The sequence below is a fragment of the Theropithecus gelada genome, chromosome 14 (genome assembly GCF_003255815.1).
Source record: "Theropithecus gelada isolate Dixy chromosome 14, Tgel_1.0, whole genome shotgun sequence".
NCBI lineage: Eukaryota > Metazoa > Chordata > Mammalia > Primates > Cercopithecidae > Theropithecus > Theropithecus gelada.
The window spans coordinates 94,967,013-94,993,604 of record NC_037682.1 but is presented as its reverse complement, the minus strand read 5'-3'; the positions used below and the strand labels follow the sequence as shown (position 1 = coordinate 94,993,604).

Here is a 26,592-nt window from a genome sequence, read left to right as displayed (position 1 = left end):
TATTCCAGTAGATTAAGAAGCTCCAGCTGCGTTATGTTTTTTCATATTCATACGTTGTCAAAAATTTTATTCAGAGTAAGCTCTCAGTAAATTTTTTTTTTTAATGGATTGGTTTGAGTTTTTGTACTGACTCATGATTGATACTAATGGAGTATTTCTTTGCTGCTTTTTAAATTTTCTTAATTTCATATTATAATGTGTTCAAAGAATACTTCACAAATTTTAAATTTTAAATCCTGTAGCAAATATTTATACTTATCAAAGCTATGCCAAAATTCACATTTAATTATTTGCAAAATATTGTGTGTTCATGGGTACTTTTAGCATGATGGTTTATGTTTTATGTTGATATTATAACAAAATAATGTAAATTATTTTTGTCTTTGAAGGTCCTGATGAAGTTGTAGGGCCAGAAGGAATGGAAAAATTTTGTGAAGACATTGGTGTTGAACCTGAAAATGTATGTTTTATTTCTAAGTAGAATGGAATATAAGTGGGATATAGCATATTCATAAATTTATAAAAATTGAGACACTTTAATCTTGTATGAAGATTTTATTTTTTCATGTTTAATATTGTAAATTTGCATTTAGGGCACATTTAATCAGTTTAAATTGGGCAAATGTGTTCTTTCTTGATACAAATGTTACATGTAATAGAATAAGAGATTCTACCTTCAGAAACTGTTAGAACTTTTTACTTTTAAGAAATTGGCACATCTCAATTTCTTTATATATAGTTAATAATTCCAGAGGTTATACTCTTTAATAGTTGAAGGATGGAAGTAGTTGTGTAAAAATGCTCTCCATGATAAATATAGACATGATTATCTCTATGCTGACTTTTCCCCTATCCTTTATGTTCTGTTCTTTCCAGATTATTATGTTAGTTTTAGCGTGGAAATTGGAGGCTGAAAGCATGGGATTTTTTACCAAGGAAGAATGGTTAAAGGGAATGACTTCATTACAGTAAGAAATTTTTTTAAAAAACAAATTTGATGGCCTATTTGAAGATCTTAATTGATATTTTGTGCTTCATAATTTTCAGGAGTAAGGTTTCACCTTAAATCAAATCTGTTTGATCTATAACAATTAGTTTGGGGATTGAAAAAATTAAATTGTGGTCTTGACAAATGAATAGGTACCCCATGTTTTATATTCTCTAAGAAAGAACCTTAGTACAGTCCTATTAAAATTGCTTGATTCTCTTCGTGAGTCACTTAAAAGTTCATGATCAAAGACCTACTTATTTACAGGTTGTTTAAGTATAAGGTTTTCCCTCTCTGAATACAGAATTCTACTATCTGTTTGTTGGGCAGCTCTAAGCTCTAGGGCCTCCTCTCCCTTCTTCGTTTTTATATTTGACTTTAAAAATTTGAAGATAGAGTTACATAACAGTTTTATGCCTTCTTTATTGCCAAGTGAATTTCATAAAGGACAAAAGTAGAAATGTAACTGCTCCCATGCACTTTTTACCCTTTTTATAGTCCTACACTTTCAGTTTAGGATCCTGCCTTTCAGCATTTTCATAAGTTGCAGAATTGCACCTGGTAAAAATAATTTGGTTTTGGCTTTTCTAAATGAAGTGTGCTTAATTTCAGAATCAGTTAGTAATTTTGTGTTAATTGTGTAGTATCATGTTTGTAGTGTTTCTGCAGAGTATTAGTTATCAACATTCTAAAATAGAGGAAGCATTAATTTATAACATTTTTGAGGCAAAAACTGGGGCTTAATTAGCTGTGTGGTTTCCTATTGTGATTATGCTTTCATTAACACATGTAATTATTTTTTGCCTGGCCTTAAATTTTTTTTTTAAAGTATTTGTTTATGAGGCACTAAAATTTTTAAATTTGAATTTTCAGTGCCTAATGGTTTATAATGCTCTTTTTTAACTGACATTAACATGTTGACACATAGATACTTTATATATTTATTATTGGGTAAAAGCCTTTGCTTATGTGAACCGAATCATAATTTCTTGAATGGAATATAAAATCAACCCTCCTACTTCCATTTTTTTAATAGTCTGAGACCCAGAGAGGTTAAGAAAATATTAGGCTCAGTTCCTTAGTAGTAGTGCTTAGTTAGAACCTAGAATTCAAATTTTCTGATTACCTATCTATAATCCTGTATTCCTATTATATTGTTACTTTCTATATAAATCAACATTCCTTATAAAATAGAGGACCATTATTTTTAAATTATAGCATTTGCTACCAAGACTGAATTCTGCCATACATTTAGGTGTCATAATATGCCCAGTTAAATACATTGATTCTGAAATTCTTTGGATTATTTCTCACCATTTAATTAGCTTTTTAGAGAAAGATTAAATAAAATATACAAAGGAATATGAAAAGAATATAGGCTTTGTACAACTCAATGTGTTTTATTAAAATGTATGTTGTAATATGGCTTGTTATAAGACCTTTTTTGTCATTGTAAGTGCATTTTGGACTACTACTCCTCCTCCTCTTTGGATACCGCTTTTTGAAGTATCTCAGCTAACAGGTGGCTGTATATTTTTAAACCTAAAATTTTCTTACTTATGTTTTTGCATAAGTTGATGCAACATAAAAAGTCTTTTTATAACAAAAATGTGTAAGCACAAAGCATTTCTAATATATGCTCCTGAATAATTAACATCATATGGTTTTGGGTACAAGAATAGAAACTGAGTAGCCCATGAGCAAGTTTTTTTTTTGAGATGGAGTCTCGCTCTGTTGCCAGGCTGGAGTACAGTGGCGCGATCTCGGCTCACTGCAGCCTCCGCTTCCTGGGTTCAAGCGATTCTCCTGCCTCGTCCTCCCGAGTAGCTGGGACTACAGGCATGTGCCACCACGCGTGGCTCAGTTTTTGTATTCTAAGCAGAGACAGGGTTTCATTGTGTTAGCCAGGATGTTCTCAATCTCAGGATGTTCTCAATCTCCTGACCTCGTGATCTACCTGCCTCGGCCTCCCAAAGTCCTGGGATTACAGGTGTGAGCCACTGTGCCCAGCCAAGCATGGTTTTTATTAGCACACTTTTCCTGTAGGAAGGTCACAGGGTATACAAAATAAGAGAATTATTCAGCACTTAAACTTGTCCCAGAAGTTTCTCTTTCACTCATTTATTATTCCTTGCCCATTTGCCTGGAATAATATACTGTAGAGCCTTGAAGCTACTGAGGAATGCTTGAAGTGAGCATTCTTGACCTAGAAAATCGTTGGTTTTTTTCCCTCATGATCTGGTTTACCATGTGAAATACAAAGTGTTCTTCCTCAACTGGCCAAGTCTTATTACTTCTTGAATTTTCTTATAAAAAACTTGCTATGAATAAAACAGTTTGAAATTTAAACAAAGGAAGACAAAAAATCTCTGTCTTTAGAAATTATTCATTGCTTAGTATACTTGATGTTCTATATAATAAACATAATCTTAAAATATAAAACTTTAGTATCAGTTCCCTTTGATATTTTTCATACTTTTATAATTTCACCTGGGCATCTAATGATCTCTTAAATCATCTTAAGATAATCATGAATTGTTTCAGTTAATTAATTTTAACCCATAAAACTCTTTATAACTATGTTGGTCTGTTAAAAAAATAGTCTGGTAGTTTAAAAAATACACTACGTTAAAGGATAGTAGACTGTAACAGTCATGATTAGTTATCTATATTGTGTAATGCTTTATAGTTTGCAGACTACTTTGTTAACATTCGTTCATTTTCTATTCATATAGGCTTTCTATAACTGAATTGGCTTTCCTTTTGGGTGAAAGAATTTGTGGGTATATGAACTTGGATTTAACTGGCCTAGACTGGCCATTTTGTAAGTTTCAAGGGATGAAATTGCCATATGCTTTTCACATCCATTCTTCCATATAGTTTTCATCTTTGTTTAATAATAGCCAAATTTCCTTGCAAATCTAAGGGGGTTTTTTTTGGTTTTTTTTTGAGACAGGCTCTGGCTCTGTTCCCCAGACTGGAGAGCAGTGGCACAATCATGGCTCACTGCAGCCTAATCTCCTGGGCTCAAGTAATCCTCCCACTTCAGTCTCCCAAGTAATTGGGACCACAGGCACATTCCACCACACCTGGCTAATTTTTTTTTTTTTTAAGAGACAGGGTCTCACTATGTTGCCCAGACTGGTCTCAAACTCCTGGGCTCAAGTGATCCTCCAGCCTTGGCCTCCCAAAGTGTTGCAATTGCAGGCATATGCCACTGTACCCAGTATTAATTTTAATTTAATTTTGTAGATATTTATATTAGAAACCTATATTATTTAAGGCACAGTATCACTTACTGGTGATCACAGTGAAGCATAAGATGCAGCTTTTGTCCTTTAGTTATATTCTACCAGGTCAGGGAAAACATTACAATACTATAACCCAGCCAACGTTTTTGGCACCAGGGACCGGTTTCGTGGAAGACAGTTTTTCCACGGATAGGGCGGGGGCGAAGGGAGGGATGGCTTCAGGATGAAACTGTTCCACCTCGGATTATCAGGCATTAAATTCTCATAAGGCGCATGCAACCTAGATCCCTTGTGTGCACAGTTCACATTAGAGTTCGCACTCCTATGAGAATCTAATGCTGCTGCCGTTCTGACAGGAGGTGGATATGCTTGCTCGCCCGCCTGCCGCTCGCCTCCTGCTGTGCAGCCTGGTTCCTAACAGGCCACAGACTGGTACTTATGCTCAGCCCAGAGATTGGGCACCTCACTGTAACCATAAACCAAGGAGAATGTGACAAGTGCTAGAGTGGAAATACAAGATACTATGAAAGCACAGATGAGTAAGGTTAATTTCAGCTGAGTAGGTAGGTAAATCTTTATAGGTGTGACCTGTGAACTAGAACATGAAGAACGATTAGGATTTTGTTCATTGAGGATACAGGAAAATGTTTCAGAAGAGGGAAATTGTGAGCAGAACTTTGAGGAAGGAAAGCATATGTTTGAAGGCAGTAGTTTGATTTCTTAGAATTGTAAAGTACATTAAAAATTGCCAGGATGGGTTTTGAATTCTAGTATTTTGAGTGATGGCTTCACTGTGGAGTGCTTTAGCTAATATGTTGAGAGAGTTTATATTACAGATACTGGGAAACCTTCAGAGATTTTAAAGCACAGGAATTGTAAAAGATTTGGGGGATCATTTTCAATGAGCAATTGTTTTTAATATTTTAAAGTCATAGTTTCTTGAGAGTCTTATGAGTACTATGGACCTCGTTCCCATTAAGAGGCACATGTACTGCTAGACACAAAAATTTGATATGCTCTCAGGAGGTTATGGAATTTCTCTTCCTTCATCTATAGATACGAGGTTCCAAGGATACTTGGCGAGTTTTTGTTCTGGCATAGTGTACTAGAGTGGAGGTCTTTTCTCATATCTGCTAGCCAAAAGTCTGGTGTTGGAGCAGGGGCAAAATACTATGCCCGTGGAGAAAACTGAACACAGACCTTTGAAAGAGGACTGTACTTGATTATGATAATGAAAAAAAGACAAGACAAGAGCTTCTGAAAACAGTGGTAGTAATTAAGCTGCCTGCCAGTAGGCTGCAGTTTGTAAATCTAGTCTCTGTTTTGAGCCCCGGACTTTTAAGTTTAAAGGGAATGGCGTGGCTTGACCATCTGAGAGAGGGGAATAGGGAACATTTATACAATTTTTTTTGGTCGGGGTGGAAGAGGGGAGTAAATGAAATGCCATCATGTGTGTAGTGTGACTGTCATTCATTTAGCATTTGGGGCCAAACTACTAATTGCCATTAGCATCCTTCCCCTCTGTTCTCTCTTACAGGTCATTGTGACAATTTCAAAATGCCCCTCTGCACATTTTCAAATACCTGTAGAAGTAGATGGTATTGTTCTGGTTGAAAGAGCTTATTTAGAGGAAGTTCTAAATCCAGAACTTTGTGACACAATTCTTCATGTTACACATCAGTGTGTCACGGCAGTCACTGGGACTTATGGATTAGGAAGAGAGCCTCACTTACATCTAATACATACATGAGACTTTCTTCTCACTTTAAAGGTCTTTAATGAAACACAAGTTCAAAAGCCTCCCTTTGTAATCAGATGCTTCGCAATACCAGGAAATTAATTTCTGAGTCCTAATGTTGAAATTAAAACCCATTTCTTCTCTTTCTAACCACAGTGGCCTTGGAGAATGGTGTATCATATTGTGCCAGTGTTCCCTAAACTCTGTGTGGTTTTATTTGGTTGTTATTCAGAAAACTATCTCTTGCTTTCGATAGTATGCTAGTTAAGTATGCATTTCTTTTTATTTCAGAGGAAATATACTTTTTTCTAAACTTCCCAATTTCTGAGGTATTGATGTTAGTATTTTGGAGCTAGATTCAATATAAAAATCGTATAGCTGTTAGTAACTGCTTTGGTATGTTGGTTTTGCCAGATATGTTCACAGTCTTTATGATACTGAAAATAAATATGGAGGTTTCTGCTGTTACTCTTTTTTTTTTTTTTTTTTTTTTGAGGCGGAGTCTTGCTCAGTCGCCCAGGCTGGAGTGCAGTGGTGCAATCTCAGCTCACTGCAAGCTCCGCCTCCCAGGTTCACACCATTCTCCTGCTTCAGCCTCCCTAGTAGCTGGGACTGTGGGCACCCGGCACCACGCCCAGCTAATTTTTTTTGTATTTTTGGTAGAGACGGGGTTTCACCATGTTAGCCAAGATGGTCTTGATCTGCTGACCTCGTGATCCACCCGCCTTGGCCTCCCAAAGTTCTGGGATTACAGACGTGAGCCACAGCGCCCGGCCTATTCTTTTTTTACTCTTTAAAAAAGTCTGTCGGATTCTTTCTCTGCTCAAGATTTACAGTAGACCATTAGGAATGGTATGACGTCGTTTCTGCTAAGGTGTGTAGTGTAGGTGATTTTTAATCCATTTGCCTCAAAAGAAGTATATCAAGGACTGTGCTAAGCATTTAACACATGGATTCTCATCTAATCTTTATGGTTGTCCTATGAAATTATTATTGTTACCATTTTAAAAATCAGATAACTGAGGCTGAAAAAGGTTAAGTAACTTGCCATATAGTTGTCCTATTAAATTATTGTTGTCGTCATTTTAATAACAGGGAAACAGGCTGAAAAAGGTTTAGTAACTTGCTGAAAGCCACATGGCCAGAAATGGAGAAGCTAGAATTTTAACCAATCTGTTTGACTTGAAAATTTGTTTCTCTCTTCACTTTATTTTTAAGCTTATTGAAATTACATGAGATTGTAACTTTGTGTACCTGTGAAATATAAAATATTTGGAAAATATTATAATTTGTTGGATTCTGATCTCTTTAGTGACTTCTCAGTCACTATGTGCTTTGTGATTTTGTTTGATCTACCATTTACCACTAAGTTTCTCCCAGATAGGAATTTTGAAACATGATATAATTAAATAAATAAATCACCTACCCTGCGGTTTATTTTTGGTAGTCACACTTTTATCTAACAAATATTTTTGGAGTGCTATATGTCAGGCCCTGTGTTATGCTATGACAGTGATTTTTAAAATCTGGTGGTAAGGAAAGAAAGAACTTTGAATGTCAGGAGACATCTTTTATCTTCTTTGCCCTCTTAAGACTTAAGTCTAAAGTCTGTTAAGATTCTGCGTGAGATTTTGTATGAAAGATGTGACTCATATTACTTTTTAAAAAATATGTAAAACATTACTTTAGAAAAACCTTGAAGATATAGAAGATGAGGCCCTACTTAAGTCTTGGTGGGAAAGGGAGTACATGTAACTAGATACTTAAAATGTAGGACCCTCTGAACATTTTCAAGTGATGGTTTGGAGGTCTTGAAGACTTCATCTCCATATTTTCAAACATTATAGTGGCCTGTAATCTGAGAAATTTGTTTTGCATATCCCCATGGTAGAAATCAGCTTTCGTTAAAGCATTATTTTTCACATAATGAATAATTTTTGCACTAACAGAAACCACTTGGTGAAATAGTAGGTAATGGAATTTCTAACAAGAATAATTTTTTCTTGTTTCCTCATCAAGCATATCGTGCATTCATTCGTATATAAGGAATTCCGGTTAACTTATCCAAATTTTGATTTCCATTTCTGGCAATATGGCTCCTGAATGTGTGGAGAAACCATTTCTCATGTAAAACACTTAAATACCGGATAACATATAAAAACATCTTGGCTGGGCGTGGTGGCTCACACCTGTAATCCCAGCACGTTGGGAGGCTGAGGTGGGCAGATCATGAGGTCAGGAGTTTGAAACCAGCCTTGCTGACATGGTGAAACCCTGTCTCTACTAAAAATGCAAAAATTAGCTGGGCATGGTGGCATGCGCCTATAGTCCCAGCTACTCGGGAGGCTGAGGCAGAAGAATCACTTGAACCCGGGAGGCGTAGGTTGCAGTGAGCCGAGATCATGCCACTGCACTCCAGCCTGGGCGACAGAGTGAGACTCCGTCTCAAAACAAAAAAACTTTTTAAAAGTATACTTGGACTTGCCTATAAGGAAAATAATCAGAAGCCAGAAATGGTGAGTGATGGTGATTACATAGAGATCTATGGAGCTGACATTTACCCTGAAGAAACCTACCTATTCCTAGTCACCTAGGGTCTGGCTGTTGACGTGTCATCCATGTTGAGAACAGGGTACACATTTCAAGCAAGACCTTAATAGGATGGGAATCAGATCAAAAACATTGATGACAAACTTAGGCAATAACTGGAGATTTGATGACCTGGGCTTGGTTTTACATACAATTAGAGGTAAAGGTCTTCTACCAGAGAGAATTCCTAGTCCTCCATCTTCTGTCTTGCAGATTTGGGGCTGGAATTCACTGTATGACCCATGCCAAAAATGTATTTTAGAATAAGACTCCCCTGTTTGTAATGGAATGTAAAGAAATTTGTAAAATTTATTCTGTAGAGAAATTTTACACAAACCTCAATTTTTGCAGAAAAAAGTTCCATGATCACTAAATGTATAATCAGAAATCACTAAACATATTGAGAAATCAATCTTAAAAAATGAACTTGAGAATCAGACCCTTTAAGATTAATGTATGAATTATCACAATTTCCACATAACTCTATAGTTACAGAAAAGAGAGTGGTCTTAGATATCAGACTCCAAATAATTAAATTTCTGAAAGTGAAAAACAGCAGATTAAATACTCGGTGGCTGGGCGCAGTGGCTCACACCTGTAATCCCAGCCCTTTTGGAGGCCAAGACGGGCCAATCACGAGGTCAAGAGATTGAGATCATCCTGGCCAACATGGTGAAACCCTGTCTCTACTAAAAATAGAAAATGGTAGTGCACGCCTGTAGTCCTAGCTACTCGGGAGGCTAAGGCAGGAGAATCGCTTGAACCCGGGAGGTGGAGGTTGTGGTGAGCTGAGATCGCACCACTGCACTCCATCCTGGGGACAGAGCAAGACTCCGTCTCAAAACAAACGAACAAAAACTCAGCAGATGAGATAAAAGATAGATGTAGTTGATGTGTAAGGATGAGTGATCTGCAATATCTAAGGAAATTAGTGCAGAGAGGTAGAAGGGGAATGTGAAAGAGATGCTAGCAGACATGGAAGATAAATTTTTTTACCGTTGAATTTTCAGAGTTTGCTGATATTAGTCTTTTGTTGAATGTGTGTTTTGCAAACATTTTCTTACATTCTATAACTTCTTTCATTCCTGTAACAAGCTCTTTTGCAGAGCAAAAGTTTTTGATGATGTCCAGTTTATTAATTTTTCCTTTTATGGAGTGTACTTTTTTTGAGAGTCTCACTCTGTTGCACAGGTTGGAATGCAGTGCTGTGATCTTGGCTCACTTCAACCTTCACCTCCTGGGTTCAAGTGATCTTCCCACATCAGCCTCCCTAGTATCCACACATGCATGTGCTATCATACCTGGCTAATTTTTCTATTTTTTAGTAGTGACAGGGTTTCACCATGTTGGCCAGACTTGTCTGGAACTCCTGACCTTAAGTGATCTGCCCGCCTGAGTCTCCAAAAATGTTGGGATTACAGACATGAGCCCCCAGCTCAGTTTTGATGTAGTTTTGATTGTACTTTTGATGTCAAGTCTAAGAATTATTTGCCTAGCCTTATATCCTGAGAATTTTCTCATGTATTTTTCTAGAAGGCTTGCATTATTAAATTTTACATTTAAGTCAGTGGTGTGTTTTGAATTAATTTCTGTAAAAAGGTATGTAAATGTTGTACATATTTGTGTACATTTATTTCTGGGTTTTCTTTTCCACTGATGTGTCTTAACCTTCTGCCAGTACCACACTGGATTACTGTGGCTGGATTACTGGATTACTGTGGCTAAATAGTAAGTCTTAAAATCAGACAGACTGATGGCATCCTTTTTCAAAATTGTTTTAGGTATTCTAGTGTATTTGCTTTTCCATATAAATTTTAGAATAATCTTCTCTTTACAAAAATATCTTGCTGAGATTTTGGTTAAACAGCATATAAATTTGGGGAGAATTGACGTTTTTACTATTTTGAGTCTTTGATTACTCTGATATTCCTGATATTGGTAATTTTTGTCTTCTCTCTTTTTTTTGTCAGTCTTGCTTTGAATACTGGAAGATAGATAATGTCTCTTCACTTTTTTAGGTATTTGATTATTTTAATTAGTTTTGTGTAGTTTTCAGCATATAAGTCCTATACCTCTTTTGTTAGAATTACACCTAAGTATTTTATTTTTACTTCAACCTGTTGTAAATGGTATTTTACATTTTATTGTCCACATGTTCATTACTAATATATAGAAATACAATTGATTTTTGTATGTTATCTTGTATCCTGTGACCTTGCTGAACTCACCTATTAATTCTAAGATGTTTTATGTATAGACCTTGGATTTTCTACATAGTCATGTCATCTGGAAATAGGGACAGTTTCTCTTTTCTGATCTATATATCTTTTCTTTTTTTAAATTATACTTTAAGTTTTAGGGTACATGTGCACAATGTGCAGGTTTGTTACATATGTATACATGTGCCATGTTGGTGTGCTGCACCCATTAACTTGTCATTTACATTAGGCATATCTCCTAATGCTATCCCTCCCCGCTTCCCCCACCCCACAATAGGCCCTGGTGTGTGATGTTCCCCTTCCTGTGTCCAAGTGATCTCATTGTTCAATTCCCACCTATGACTGAGAAAATACGGTGTTTGGTTTTCTGTCCTTGTGATAGTTTGCTCAGAATGATGGCTTCTAGCTTCATCCATGTCCCTATAAAGGACATGAACTCATCCTTTTTTATGACTGCATAGTGTTCCATGGTGTATATGTGCCACATTTTCTTAATGCAGTCTATCATTGATGGACATTTGTATATTTTGTGTGTATACAAAGACTTGGTTGATTCCAAGTCTTTGCTATTGTGAATAGTGCCACAGTAAACTTATGTGTGCATGTGTCTTTATAGCAGCATGATTTATAATCCTTTGGGTATATGCCCAGTAATGGGATTGCTCGATCAAATGGTATTTCCAGTTCTAGATCCTTGAGGGATTGCCACACTGTCTTCCACAATGGTTGAACTAGTTTACAGTCCCACCGACAGTGTAAAAGCATTCCTGTTTCTCCACATCCTCTCCTATCTCTTTTTTTTTTTTTTTGACTTATTGCATGAGCTAGAACTTTTACCACTATGTTGATAAGAGTGGTAAGAGTATGCATCTTTTCCTTGTTCCCCATCGTAGAGAGAAAACATTGGCTTTCACTGTTATGTTACCTATAAGTTACTTATTTATGCTCTACCAAGTTGAGGACATGTCCCTCTTTTTTTTTTTTTTTCCCCCTGAGAGTTTTATCATGAATGAATGTTAACTTTTTAAAGTGCTTTCTCTGTATTAAATGATAAAATTATGGGGCTTTTTTTGTGTTTGCCTGGTTTTGGTGTCAAGGTAATACTGGCTTTATTAAATAAAGTTTTCTTTATCTTTTAATTTTTCTTTTTAAAAATATTTTAAATTTTCTTAATCTTTTATGTTTTGAGAGAGATTATGTGGAATAAGTCTTTAAAGGTTTGATAAAATTCTGTAGTGAAACCATTTGCTCCTGGAGTTTCTTTTTTGAAAGTTTTAAAATGTTGAATTCAATTTCTTTAATAATAACAGAGCTACTCAGATTATCTACTGTATATTGTATGTGTTGTGGTAGTTTCTGTTTTTCAGGGAACTTATTGGTCCATTTCATACAAGTTTTCATGTAGAAAAATCTTTATATGTGTAAAATTTTTATATCTATATAAAAATCTATATGAAATCTATATCTAAAATATCTACATAGATATAGATTATAGATATCTATATAGGTCTATAGATATAAAATATCTATCTATAGATTAGATATAGATCATATAGATATGGATTATATAAAATTATATAGATATAGATTTTATCTGTATAAAAATCTTTGTATGTGTAGAAAAATTTATGTGTGTAGAGTTGTTCATTGTGATCCCTTACTATCATACATTGTGTATGTTCAATGTGTATCCCTTACTATGCTTTTGATAGCTGTGGGTCTGTAATGATACCCCATTTCATTCCTGATATAAGTAATTTTTGTCTTCTCTCTTTTTTTTGTCAGTTTTGTTAGAAAATTGTCAATTTTATTGATCTTTTCAATGTGCTTTGTTGCATTGATTTTTCTGTTTTCTATTTCAGCAGTTTCTGCTCTTACTTACTTTGTCCTGCTTGCTTTATGTTTATTTTGCCTTTCTTTTTCTGAATTCTAGAGATATAAGCTTAGATTGTTGATTAAGGCTTTTTCTTTTTTCTAATGTGTGTATTTAGCACTATAAATTTCCCTCTCAGCACTGCTTTGTGTGTCAACATTTTGATATGTTGTATTTTCATTTAGTTTAATGTATTTTTTGTTTTCCCTTGAGACCTAACTTTCCCATGGATTATTTAGGTGTTTGCTGTTTAGTTTCCAAGTGTTTGGAGATTTTGCCTTTAACTTTCTGTTGTTGATTTCTAGTTTGATTCCATTGTCAGAGAATACATTCTTTTTTATTTCAGTTATGTTTACTCTGTTGAGGGGTTTATATCTCCAGATTGGTCTATCTTGTTTGATGTTTTCTGGGCACTTGAAAATAATGTGTATTCTGTTGTGTTTGAATGGAGTAGTCTGCTACGGTCAACTAGATCCTGTTGGTTGATGATGTTAAGTTCTGTGAGTTTGTTGAATTCTATCTAGTGTTTCTATCAATCCAACTATAATTATGAATTTATTTCTCTTTTCAGTGCTACTTCACACGTTTAGTTTTTACTTCACACATTTTGCAGCTCTATTGTTTAATGTATATAGGATTGCTTAGAATAGTTTAGGATTGCTATGTCTTCCTGATGGAATGACCCTTTTGTTATAATATAATTATCCCCTCTATTCTGATCATTTTCTTTACTCTGAAGTTGCTCTATTTTAATATCATCTAATGTAGAAATCCACTTCCTGCTTTCTTTTAATATTTCTATGAGATATTATTTGCCATTGTTTCACTTTCAGTCTGCCTATACTATTTGAAGTTAAAGTTTCTTCTAGACAGCATATGTTTGGTTCATGCTTTTTAAAATCCATTATTGGTGTAGACTACTTACTGTCATGTAATTATGGATATATTAGGGCTTAAGTCTACCTTGTATTTTACAGTTCAAAATTTTCCATTTGGTTCTTTTTTTATATCTTACATTTCTTTGTCCTTGGACTCTTTTTGCTGAGACTTTATATTTTTTCATTTTTCTATTATGTTTTTAATTACTTGTTGAAGCATTTGTATGATAGCTACTTTAAAATGTGTCAACTAATTCTCAACATCTCTGTCATTTTGGTGTTTGCGAGTATTGATTGTGTTTTTGCATTCCATTTGAGATCTTGGTTTGACAAGTGATTTTTTAACTTGAAACCTGGATATTTTGGGTAGTATGTTATAAAACTGCATCTCTGGATCATATTTAAATCTTCAGTTTTAGCTAGCTTACTCTAATGCTATTCTGGCAAGAGAAATAGAGCTGCTACCTTCTTACTGCCAGGTACAGGTAGAAATTGAATTTTCTACTCTGCATCCATTGACATCTAAGGAAGGATATCCCTTGTGACTGCTGGGCAGGGATGAGAGTTCTGGGTTCCCACTACACTTTTACTGATGCTTTCTTGTCTGAAAGGGATAGGAGTGCCTTGTTACCAGTGGGTGATGGTGAAAGCCCAGACTCTTCACTAGGCCTCCTCTGTATCAACCTAGGGCAGAAGAGGATTGGCTGCTTGTTACTACCTGACGAGAGCAGAAGTTCATGTTACCTGTGTGGTTTCGGTTTCCACCAGCATTGTAGGAGTTGAGAGAGAGGCTTTATTATATCCTGGTAAGGGTGGACATTTTAGGTCTCCATTCAGTCTTTGCTGGCATTGGTGGGAGTTGGGCCATAGTTTTTTCAGTGGTTTTTAACTGGAGTAGAGTGTTTATTTTCTTTTTTCTTTTCTTTTTTTTTTTTTTTTGAGACGGAGTCTCGCTCTGTTGCCCAGGCTGGAGTGCAGTGGCCGGATCTCAGCTCACTGCAAGTTCCGCCTCCCGGGTTCCAGCCATTCTCCGGCCTCAGCCCCCCGAGTAGCTGGGACTACAGGCGCCCGCCACCTCGCCCGGCTAGTTTTTTGTATTTCTTAGTAGAGACGGGGTTTCACCGTGTTAGCCAGGAGAGTGTTTATTTTCTAAGAGTTTTCTGTTTTGTGAGGCTCCTCCTTTCTTCGTCTTTTGGCTAGAGAAAAGGCAGGGTTTTGTTGGGGCTTTTTGTCTGCCCCCATTGTTGTTTCTGGTTACTAGCTTCTTCAGCTCCAAGTTTGGAATACATTAGGCAAAAAGAAACCCAGAGAACTCACCACCATGTAATTCCTCAGGTTTCCACCTTTCAGGGTCTTGTGTTTATTTTCTATATAATGTTCAGGCATTTTAGTTGTACCTAGAAGAGAGTGAGTGTGAAAAGTTCATTGACTGCATCCCACTCAAGTTAGTGCCTCTTTTGTCTGCACCACTTTAGAATCAAACTCTTTGAAAGTATTCATCTATACTTATTTTCTCCAGTTCCACTCTTCATTCTCTCTTAAACCTATTCCAGTAAAATTTCTATCCCTATCACTCCTTCAAAACAATTCCTGTCAAGGTGTCATTTATAAGTAAATACTAAAAGCAAAAATATACATGTATGTTTGAATTGTAAGATCTTTATTTTTTTAAATGTTTGGGTTTGGGGGTACATGTGAAGGTTTGTTACATAGGTAAAGTAGTGTCACAGGGTTGATTGTGCAGATTATTTCATTACCAGGTATTAAGCCTATTACTCAACAGTTATCTTTTATGCTCCTCTCTCTTCTCCCACCCTCCACCTTCAAGTAGACCCCAGTGTCTGCTGTTTCCTTCTTTGTGTTCATAAGTTCACATCATTTAGCTCCCACTTACAAGTGAGAAAATGTGATATTTGGTTTTCCAGCATTAGCTTGCTAAGGATAATAGCCTCTAGCACCATCCATGTTCCCGCAAAAGATATGATCATGTTTTTTTTTAAATGGCTGCATAGTATTCCAGAGCGTACATGTACCACGGTGTATACGTATTTTCTTTGTCCAGTCCATCACTGATGAGCATTTAGGTTGATTCCATGTCTTTGCTATTGTGAATAGTACTGCAATGAACATTCACCTGCATATCTTTATGGTAGAATGATTTATATTCCTCTGGGTATATATCCAGTAATGGGATTGCTCGATCGAATGATAGTTCTGCAAACAATACTTATCAAAACTTGTGGTTGCAGCTAAAGTTGTAGCAAGAGGGAAATCTATAGCCTTAAATACTATATTAAATGAATTAATTCTGGCAAGAAAAACAAAAAAGCGATGAAGATAATGCAAATTAGAAAATGTTATAAATTTTAATCATATTTAAATAAACTTATATGTAAAATAATCTAGTTATCAGAAAAGTATGGGACCAAAACATTCAAAAAGAAATAGAAATTCTGAATGGCCCTATGACCATTAAAAATGTTGGTTTATTAGTTAAAAGTCTTCCTTCCCTCAGTACTCACCTGAGTTTGGACAGATGATAATTCCAGGGTTACATAAGCTTTTTCAAAAAACGGGGGAAAAAGTAGCAATTCTCTTTTCATTTTCTGAGTCTTATGTACTACAATCTTGTTAACAAAACTAGCAAGGAGAGTAAGAATGAAATTTACAAGCTAGTCTCACTTAGGAAGATAGCAAAACAGTCCCAAAATCTAGCAATGTATAAAACAGGTAACATGACCAAATTTGACTTATTCTAGAAATGCAAGGTTTAATTAATATTAGAAAATTGTCCAAAATATTTACACATTAATGAAATTATGTTACTACACATCATAGGCCTTTGCGTTATTGATTTAGTGTAGTCTTAGTTAAATCCGAGAATGCCAGGTGTCTGGAGAGTTTGTTGAATTCAGTAAAATTCAGTTTTGAGTGGAATACTGTAGACCACAGTAGATGGCACAATTAATTTGATTAAAGGGAGTCAGATGGTTTCTCAGAGGTGGCAAAATGTGAGTTAAGTCTTGATGAATAATATTTTTATCAGCATGTTTGAGATTACAAGTAGAAATAATGGGTGCTGAAGCATGGCTGTGGCATTTGGGAATGGTAAGTGATATAATTAGAGCATGGTAAGGTTATCAGGAAGTGGCAGGAGATGAAACTAGAGATTTGTGACAAATTGTGAAAGGCCTTGACTGCCTTGCTTCTTGCTAAACAGTGGAATTTATCAACCCACTGAGAGAAAGCCAGTTAAGATTTTTGAGCCTTCCATATATTTAGCTGCTTATATTTAATGTGTTGTCTTTAAAAATAACACATGATTTGTTGTTTGCGTGCTTTTGCATATGTAACTTATTTGAAGTTAAGTGCTTCTGCTGATTAATTTTTTGTTCACAAAAATATAGGGATCTGGATTTCTGACTGAACCACTTAATATAATGTATTACTTTCCACTGTGTTATGTCCTAAACTTTTAAAACCACTCAGGACTAACGTCTTTCACCAAACTGTTACCTAAGAACTTTCTAAAGAAGTATGTGACAAAGGCATGTTTCATTTCATTTGCTCTGCCATTTTTAGCTGTATATGTGATAAAACATGTTTTAATACATCTCTTTTTAACTTTGATTTTATTGGAATTTTTGAATGAGTTGTTTGTTTTTAAGAAAAGTAATTGGAGTGAACTTTCTTTGATTCCCAGGTTTTCTTTTTTTCCCCTTTTTTCTTTTTTTATTGCATTGGTAGATGCAAGGCAAGAAATTTATTACTATAAATTTGTGACTCAGAATTTTAAAACTAAATTAACTTCATAAATGCACTCACTTTTTTCTTAATGGATTCCTTCTAACCCCCAATGATACTTTTATTTGATTTTCTTGATTATGTAATTTGTTTGCTGTTTCTTTTATTCAAGGTGTGACTGCACAGAAAAGTTACAAAACAAATTTGACTTTTTGCGCTCACAGTTGAATGATATTTCATCATTTAAGAATATCTACAGATATGCCTTTGATTTTGCAAGGGTAGGTGCAATTTTCTTGTTTTGTTGTTTTAATCGCTTTTCATCTTGAGACCACACTTAGGAAAACTTTTTCATTTACATTTTAGGATAAAGATCAGAGAAGCCTTGATATTGATACTGCTAAATCTATGTTAGCTCTTCTGCTTGGGAGGACATGGCCACTGTTTTCAGTATTTTACCAGTACCTGGAGGTATGTATTTTTTTTTGAATTTTGAAAATATTATTTTAAAACTTAATCTGAAAGTTATACTTTTGAGGAACAAGTAGATTTTTAATAGTATACTTAAAAAAAACTCCTTGAGTAGAGAAAAAATTCTAAAATATGTACATATCAGTTATTTTTAGATGTTCATGCTTGTTAATATATTTTGTACCTAAGATACCTTCAATCCTACCCCCCTCCCTGCCCCAATAAAAGAAACCTCCAAGAAATATACTGTAGCACAGACATTTGTCATGCAAAGTTAGTTTCTCGGGGTTTTCGTAAGAGAGAATTAATGCTAGCACGCAAATCATAAACTTCTAAATCTGATTTTCTTTTGTTATACAGGGTCTTAAGCTGAAATGTACATAAGATAACCAATTTAGTAATACAACTTTCCTTTTCTACTTAGGCTCAATCTAAAGAAAGAGAATAAAGCTATTCATATTTTATGTCCACAAATATGAGAATGACTATAATAGTATACTTAAATATGCTGGTTACTAAAAAGATGTAAGCTGAAATGATGAAGTGTTCTTTTAGAAGGTTTATCATAGCACCTACTATAGGCAGTGATTCTAAGAAGATGCTATTCTTTTTTTCCATTGCTTTCTTTGTCTAGTTTTTGTTTTTAAAACTGTTTTTGTGTCTTTGTAATTTTAGGGTTATTGGTATAGTTCTCACCATATCTTGAATACAGATGCTTTTTTCCATTGGAAATAATTTATCATAAAGCACATTGCTTATAGCAACTTCCCTTTTCCCAGAGTAGTAAAAGTTGTGATATAAGACAATGATATCAGCCAGGAATGGTGGCTCAAACCTGTAATCCCAGCACTTGGGGAGGCCAAGGTGGGCAGCTCACTTGAGGCCAGGAGTTCGAGACCAGCCTGGCCAACATGGTGAAAACCCCATCTCTACTAAAAATACAAAAAAAATTAGCTGGATGTGGTGGTGTGCACCTGTAGTCCTGGCTACTTGGGAGGTTGAGGCACGAGAATTGCTTGAACCAGGGAGGTGGAAGTTGCAGTGAGCCGAGATTGCACCACTGTACTCCAGCCTGGGTGACAGAGCGAGACTCTGTCTCAGAAAAAAAAAAGAGAGAGAGAGAGAGAGAGGGGTATGAAAAGGTCTTACATGAATGAGTTTTATGCATGATTCAATCTTTAAGTCCTATAAATTATTTTTGATGGATGGTATCTATTTTCTTTCTATTAGTAGTTTTGGGCAAAAATAAATTTAACTGAATGTAAAAATATTCAGCTCTATGGGGAGCTGAGAAGAACTAAATATTTTCAGACACTTGTGCAGGTTGTTTGGCATACATTTTTAAAAATCTTTATAACACCATTTTGAATTAAATTCTATCCCCCATTTAACAAATGAGGAAGTGGTTTCTATTCTTAAGTAACTTTCCCAAAATCACTCAATTAAGTGGGAAGGATGGGATTTAAATCAAAGCCTATACTCTTTCAGTTGTCTCCAAAGATGCCAAACTCAAAATGTGGCTAACCAGTAAATCTTAAGCAAAGAAATGATTTACTAGGAAGCAGCATAAGATAACATACTGGATGTAGGAAATGTTATATATCGTGATCTCCTTGGTGGTAACACAAGTATATACATATGTAAAAGTTAGTTTTATCCTTACTATTAGTACTCAGTGGTCTTATTATTCCTCAAAAATGAAAAAAAAAGTAAAAAATAGATGATGTTAATATGTAAATGCCCATGAGGAATCTCTTAAAACACAAATAATTAAAAGAATAATAAATGTTTTAGGAAAAACCAAATGACAAAAAAAGTTATAACTTAGTTTACTAAATTGAGTAAATGATGTTTGTTTAAATATTTAAATACAAATATTTAAATCATTTTTTGCAGCAATCAAAGTATCGTGTTATGAACAAAGATCAATGGTACAATGTATTAGAATTCAGCAGAACAGTCCATGCCGATCTTAGTAACTATGATGAAGATGGTGCTTGTAAGTATAACATAGCATGTTCCTTTGAAAATAAAATTTCCAAAAATATTAAATGAGAGTGTGGATTTATGTAGTATTAGCATAGAGGTTTTAAATTTTGTAATAGTAACATTATTTAATCATGTGGGGGATGTGGGAGAAGTAGAGAGAAAGCTTAGATTCAGCAGTATTATATAAAATCTATGCTGGTAGGTGAAATGTGTTCAGTTCCTCAGTAACCAAACATTTTAGCTAAATTTAAATTATAATTTTTGCATCTAGAAACTAAAAATCAGCTTTGTTTCTGTCTTTCCTGGCATTTGCCTATGGAAGGAAAGTACAGTCATGATTTTTAAAATATAACAGCAAAACAATCAGCCACAATAGAAAAAGCTTTAAAGAGTTGTTGTAATATTATGCTACCCATTAACAATATGGCAAATAATGTCAGTATAACTTCTCTCTGAAAACTGTAAATTGATTGTGAGTAAACTGATAGTGAAATAGTTATAATTTTTTAATCCCTCAAGTTAAAGTATCTCTCCCTACTCCTCCATGGAAAGGCTAGAATGCCATAAAACAGGATTTTGAAATAATGATAAATTAATTAGATAAACCAAGTTAATTCTGTAGAACTATAAATTATTTTCAGTTCCCACCACCATTTTGGTTGGTTGCATGTGTTTTCAGTGTTCAGAAGGGTTACAAGGAAAAGTACATTCCTATAAACTTAAACTGAAATTTACACTTTTTTTCTGTGACACTGAAAAAATAAAATAACAGAAGAAGGGATAACTTTATTTCTTCCTACATATATTTTGTCCTCTCTCTACAAGATGATATAAAATTTAGTATTATTGTAAAGAAATAATACCTAGCAGCATTAACCTGGCAGCCCAAAGGCTGTATATGGCCTGTAGATGTGTATATTTATGTATTTTGTATCAACATTTAAAACTAGGAGATTTTGTATTAAAATACAACTTTTAGATTTGTTTGAAAAATTTAAAAAGTCTGACAAAACTGTACCTCTATAGTACTCCTTTATAGGAGTCAGAGGCTAGAGGCAAGTATTAACTGTGTTGGACTTGCTTTTCAGTTTGACAGTTCATGGTATGCCAACACCTAGGCTGGGCTGTTTTTCAGTTGCCATTTATTATCATACTTGCTCTGCTGTTTTTCTTACAGTAGAGAAACATGTCTGTCAAAAACAATGGAAAAAGACCACCAGAGGATTATGTGTTTTAAGAAGAATAGAGCAAGCATATTTCTTTGTGGCAGTGATTTTTCCTACATTTAAACAAAATAAACACTGAGCTCATTTAAACTGCCTACCTGGCTCTGTCAACAAATGAGTTTGGACTTCTCCTGCATTATAAAAATATCTTATTTAGAATAGTACTTAGCTCATTAGTCAGATATTCATTAGGCACTTGCTTTGTGTTCAGCTTTGTACTACATCCTGTTATTGGAATAAAGTAAAGTCTCTGTTATAGTTGATCCCTCTCAACAAGCTTATATACTTCTTGGGAAGGCAACATAGAAATATTACCTTCAACACTTTTCAGATTGTTTAGTAATTACATGCCAGAATGCTATGGACACTTAGAAAAAGGGAGAGATTTGTATTGACTCAGTTATTGGAGGGTTCATGAAACACCTTGAGAAGGAAGTTACTATAGATACCGTTGTTCCTTGTGTATTTAAGGGCAAAAAAGAAAAGGCTAATAAGGAAGCACCATTAAATGGAATAAAGTGACTAGAAGTAGAACACCCAAAGAAGGGAAGGGTCAGTCCTCTGTCATTGCAGAGCTCGTGGGGAGTTTGTTTGTTTTATAATTGGAGAGATGAGTTCACTGAATTCTGACAAAAATTGTTTCTTTTTTTCTAGGGCCTGTTCTTCTTGATGAATTTGTTGAGTGGCAAAAAGTCCGTCAAACATCATAGCAAGAACTATTGTGAAGAAAATGCAAACCTTTTGATTCCCACATGTATACAAGCTAATGTGATGAGGGGGAAAAAAATCCAACGGGTGCATTTTCATTCATGTGAAAGACTTCTCATAGTACTTTTTTTTCCTTTTTTTAAAGGAGGTTTTTCTTGTTACATGTGATGGGCATTGAGCCACACCTCTTCTTAGACTGAATATTGAAGTTTTTGTTTTGAGTTATGTTTATAACATTTATTTCAGAACAATAAAGATTCAGATTTGTGACAAAGGCCTTAAAGTGAAGATGTCCCTTGAGTGTCAGAGTGGTATTTATTTTTGTAAATTTGAATTTTTGGATTTTTGAGGTTCCCATTCACCGTGAATTTATAGAATTTTCAAGATTTTAAACAGTCTTAATATTTGGCAACGTAGTCTGCTGATGGTATGGCTCATTATAGTCATCTCTGCACAGTTTGGAAGACTGTTGGCCTTGACTTCTGGGATAATGATATGCTGATGCAGCTAATAAACATTTCTAGGTATTGGAAAAATGCTCCTACTTTTAGCTCTGGGTTTCTATAAAAGCTGCCAAGGTCTTATGCAGATGTCTTATCTCAGAGTTTAGAATTGGAAAGATCATGTCCAGTTTTGTTTTCTAAAAAAACTTGTATTATTAAGTTGTATCATCATTGTTATTGTTGATAGTGGCATATTTATGATATTTTTAACTGTCATTATATAGGGAATTTTGTTTAAAGCACTTTTTAATTTTTTTTTTTTTTTTTTGCCTTAAGAGGACATTAGCTCTGATATGAATTTAGTTAAGATACACATAGGAAAAGAAGACAATAGAATAAAGAATCATGAGAGAACTCTGGGTGTAATTGTACACAGCTCAGTAGAGCCATTTACATTGGTAGTATTGCAGTATTGCTAATTATCACAATTTTCTGCCTGTTGGTAATAAAGTGACTTGAGGAAAGGGAATCCTTTCCTAATTCATGTAAAAGGCACTTTTGTACTAGCAGCAGGCCTGTTTGTGCATTCCTTTTCAAACCATCCAGTATCCCAGTGATAGGAAAACTTTGTTCATATTCATAGACCAGTCACAACTTCAGTAACGTTTCTAGTGTCATTGTATGAGTAGAGAGAAGTAAGGAGATTATTTTTCCATAATAAGGGAGTGTTTCTATTAGGATTTAAGGTAAAGGTTGATTTTTCAGTGGTGAATTTGTTTAAAGAATGATTTCTCCATATTGATTACCTAAGGGGGAATGACATTTTAAAGTGTTTTGTTTGCTTTTTAGTTAATGAGCTGGGAAAAAAATGATTGCCAATGTTTTACTTGCCTTCTTAATAAGATTACTTTGTACAGTAATCTTATTAAAACACCCATAATGGTGGGAGACGGTTTTCCTAAATGTCTTATAGAAAAGGATAATACAGAATGCTCCTCTTAAGTATTAGAATCACTGAGGTATGAACTGAGCATACCAGTGGTGTTAGGATTTAATATTGTGAATGATGTTTTAATATCAAATTTATTATAAGGAAAGCATTTACATTTGTAGACCTTTGAATTTATAATTTAATTGACTCTTCAAGGTACATCTGAACTGAAGAATATATCCATTTTTGTTAAATTGCAAAACATATAAGCAAAATCTTATAAATTATCACATTTGTAACCTGAACTAATGGTAATATTGGGTTTTCATCTTCAGTATTTGGGTAAAATAGGGAACACTTAAAGCGTATAGATGAAATGTTTTTTAAAAAGTATATATATGAAAGCACAGGCATCCTTGGTATAGGCAGGGGATTGATACCAGGACCCTTGTGTATACCCAAATCTGCGCATACTCAAGTCCTGCAGTCATCCCTTTGGAACCTGCCTGTATGAAAAGTCAGCCCTCCCCGTGTGTGTACTGTTGCATTATACTGTATTTTCAATCCATGTTTGGTTTTAAAAATTCTGCGTATAAGCAGACCCACACAGTTCAAACTCATGCTGTTCAAGGGTCAACAGTATTTACTTTGCTTACTTATCCAAAGATACCTTTAAGACTTTTTGAGTCTGAAAATGAAATTTACTTTCTTTTTTCACTTAAAGTCAACCGTCCTATCCGACCCTAGCCATACTTGGAGTCCAGTACCACTGTGGCCATGCTTGTTTCACTCGGTTGCTCCATCTATTTATCTTACCTTTCTTAAAGTTACAACATTTGCCTACTTTGAAGGCAAATTTACTCTGCCTGATTCATCAGTCAGGGTGTGGGCTGTGTCCCTTCTTGTCTTTCCTTTGTTAGTTTTGAATAGCTTTTAATTTACTGGGAAATTTGTGATCAAAATGTTAAGTGATATAAACAAAGAATACAATATTAAGCACCCTGCAGTATAAAAAAGTCTAACTGTTGTTAGACTTTTTTTTTGACTAGTTAGCTTTAAGTGCCTTCCCACGAATCCTGTTGTAAAATTTTCAGAACTACTTCCTTTGTACAGGATGAAATACTGTATGGTGCTTTATAACATGGAATTGAGTTGTTTCTGTAAGAATATTATACAAATGTAATACTACTGGAAGAAAGTAGAGCCAGATGTTGATTTGAAAAGATTGCACCCTTCCGCCCCCCCCCCTCCTCGGGGCCAATAATTCTTAATTAGGTATGATGTTAATACCTCTAGGAAATTGCCAGGGATTCAGGTGACAGTGTGTGATGAAAATGGTGTATTGTGTGCTGGTCTGACTGCATTACCATGTTTGTCTTCTCTTGTCTATGATTTCTTGTTTCTTAAATGCTGCTGATAAAATTCTTGATATAATACATTTTTGACAGTAGTAGCATTTTTATGTATAATGTATAGGTTTTGTTGGTTTTTACTCAGAAGCACTCTAGATTAGTGTTTCTTGAACTGCAATTTGAGAGCCTTCTTTGGGAATGTTAGATTGAGGAGTATTTCTCTTAAATACAAATGCCTTTTCATCTAGCAAACCAAAAATTTATCTTAACATTGAATGCCATCACTCGGGGTCGGGGTGGAAACATTTCACTTTGAAGTATTTCTTCAACAAAACGTGTCCTGTCTGCCAGCTTGCTAATGTGAAATTATGAAAGAATTTATTGAAGTATATGTTCAGTTTGAGGAGTAATTGGTAAGAATGCCAGGTGTTGTTCTTCTGCCCTCTTAAAGAAGTGTACTTAAAACTGTTGTGATAATAATTCATCTCTGATAAAACTTTGTTCTGGCCTTCAAGGCTCCTACAGCTTAATGTTTTAAATGTCTAAGGCATCAAATAAATTGAGGGCATTTTAATAAAAGGAAAACTAAATGCCTTTCTTTGTTAAAGCAAAAGGCAAAAAAAAAAAAAACCCCAAAAGTCTTACTCCTAAGGAATTCTTACCTCTAAGGAGGAATCCTTCCCTCTTGAGGAAATACCACTTTTTGAGTGACATTAGAAATCATCACAAGGAAACATTTCAAAGAAAGGATCATTTTCTTTTCAGGAGAAAGAGGAATAACAATTTCATTAACTCTTCCTCAAAAGGAAAGGCTAGTCTGAATTATTAAGTATTCTAGATTGTATCATTTTTTTAGTATAGTTTTATTACTTTAGGAATATTTGGTAAGAACCAGGTAAACCTAATGTTTAAGATTTGTTCTTTTTTGTTAATAGACCTGTGGTTAGTGCGGTGGAAGCCCAAAAAGCAGTCTAACTTATGATAAACTTAGAGACTGTGGAAAGATGAATTTCTGCCCCAAACCTTAGATAAGCGGTCAATAATTTAATTGTAGAGATTTTTCTAGTGAACTTTTACTTCACTGGAGCAAATCTTTAGATCTTTTAAAGCACAGTTTATTTACCTTTTTACAAACAGCAGTCTTAAAACTGATGGATCATACATTTGCTGTGTGCACCTTATAATCTTTTACATTCTATTAGTACAAATAGTGTTTCCTTGGCTCCTTTTCCTGACCAGTTGTTATTGGTGTGACCATTTTCTTTTTAGGATTGATGAGACATTTTGCTATGTATGCTATGTCATGTATTAGAACCTTCTATAATATGGCTCATTTTGACATGGTTTCTGATTTACCATGTGTGAAATATTCCTTAAAATACATCAAGTAACACTATAGTGAGGTTAGACTTTAACATAAGTATTGAATCTTATTTTATAATGCAAATTTTATTGAAGCTTTGTTGTATTTATTTTATGGATCTATGGTCCATAAATGGGAGTTAGTAGCAAACATTTTGTTAAAAATGTCTTAGCTTTCCCCCAAATTATATCATTTTGTAGAAGTTTTATCCTTCTGTGGTTTTTCTGGCTTTCTGAGCTTTAAAGTGTTAATGAATTCGTACTTCATGGGTTCGGTTTTAAGTGTTAGATTACAATTGTGGATTTTAAAAAGGTAATAAATACTTGAAGTGAATATATATAGACAGCCAGATTTTCCCAAAACTGGGCTGTGTGTGTTTTGTGTAGAATTGAATATTAGCCATAATTAACTTTTTTTTCTTTTTTTTTTTTGGAGACAGGGTCTTACTCTGTCACCCAGGATGGAGTGCAGTGGTGCAGTCTCAGCTCACTGTAGCCTCCACCTTCCGGGTTCAAGAGATTCTCGTGCCTCACCCTCCCAAGTAGCTGGGATTACAGATGCCTGCCACCGTGCCCAGCTAAGTTTTGTATTTTTTTTGTTTGTTTTAGTAAAGACGCGGTTTTACCATGTTGGCCAGACTGGTCTCAAAATCCTGCCCTCAAGCGATCCCACCCCCCTCAGGCTCCCAAAATGCTGGGATTACAGGTGTAAGCCACATTCCTGGCAAATGATTAACTTTTTCACGTAGAATAGATCACAGATAAAAGCTCCTCACATATTTTGAAGGTCAAAAGAAAATTTGTTGTTGCTAACAATTGCCTTTGAACCA

At 34.8% G+C, this 26,592-nt stretch overlaps 1 protein-coding gene across 2 annotated transcripts in view; it reads left to right on the top strand.

Annotated features, from left to right (window-relative positions):
• DCUN1D5 (defective in cullin neddylation 1 domain containing 5) overlaps window positions 1-21,966 on the top strand; it is a 30,418-nt gene extending 8,452 nt beyond the window's left edge. Inside the window, exons 3-8 of one of the 2 annotated variants that reach the window (XM_025357683.1) lie at window positions 390-460; window positions 877-968; window positions 17,453-17,561; window positions 17,647-17,751; window positions 19,648-19,750; window positions 21,621-21,965. In XM_025357683.1, coding sequence (XP_025213468.1) covers window positions 390-460; window positions 877-968; window positions 17,453-17,561; window positions 17,647-17,751; window positions 19,648-19,750; window positions 21,621-21,676 — 536 coding nt within the window. In that variant the 3' untranslated portion in view covers window positions 21,677-21,965. Of the gene's footprint in view, window positions 1-389; window positions 461-876; window positions 969-17,452; window positions 17,562-17,646; window positions 17,752-19,647; window positions 19,751-21,620 lie in introns of both variants that reach the window. The other variant, XM_025357684.1, reaches the window with a different exon arrangement.
• The last annotated feature ends 4,626 nt before the right edge of the window (window positions 21,967-26,592 follow it).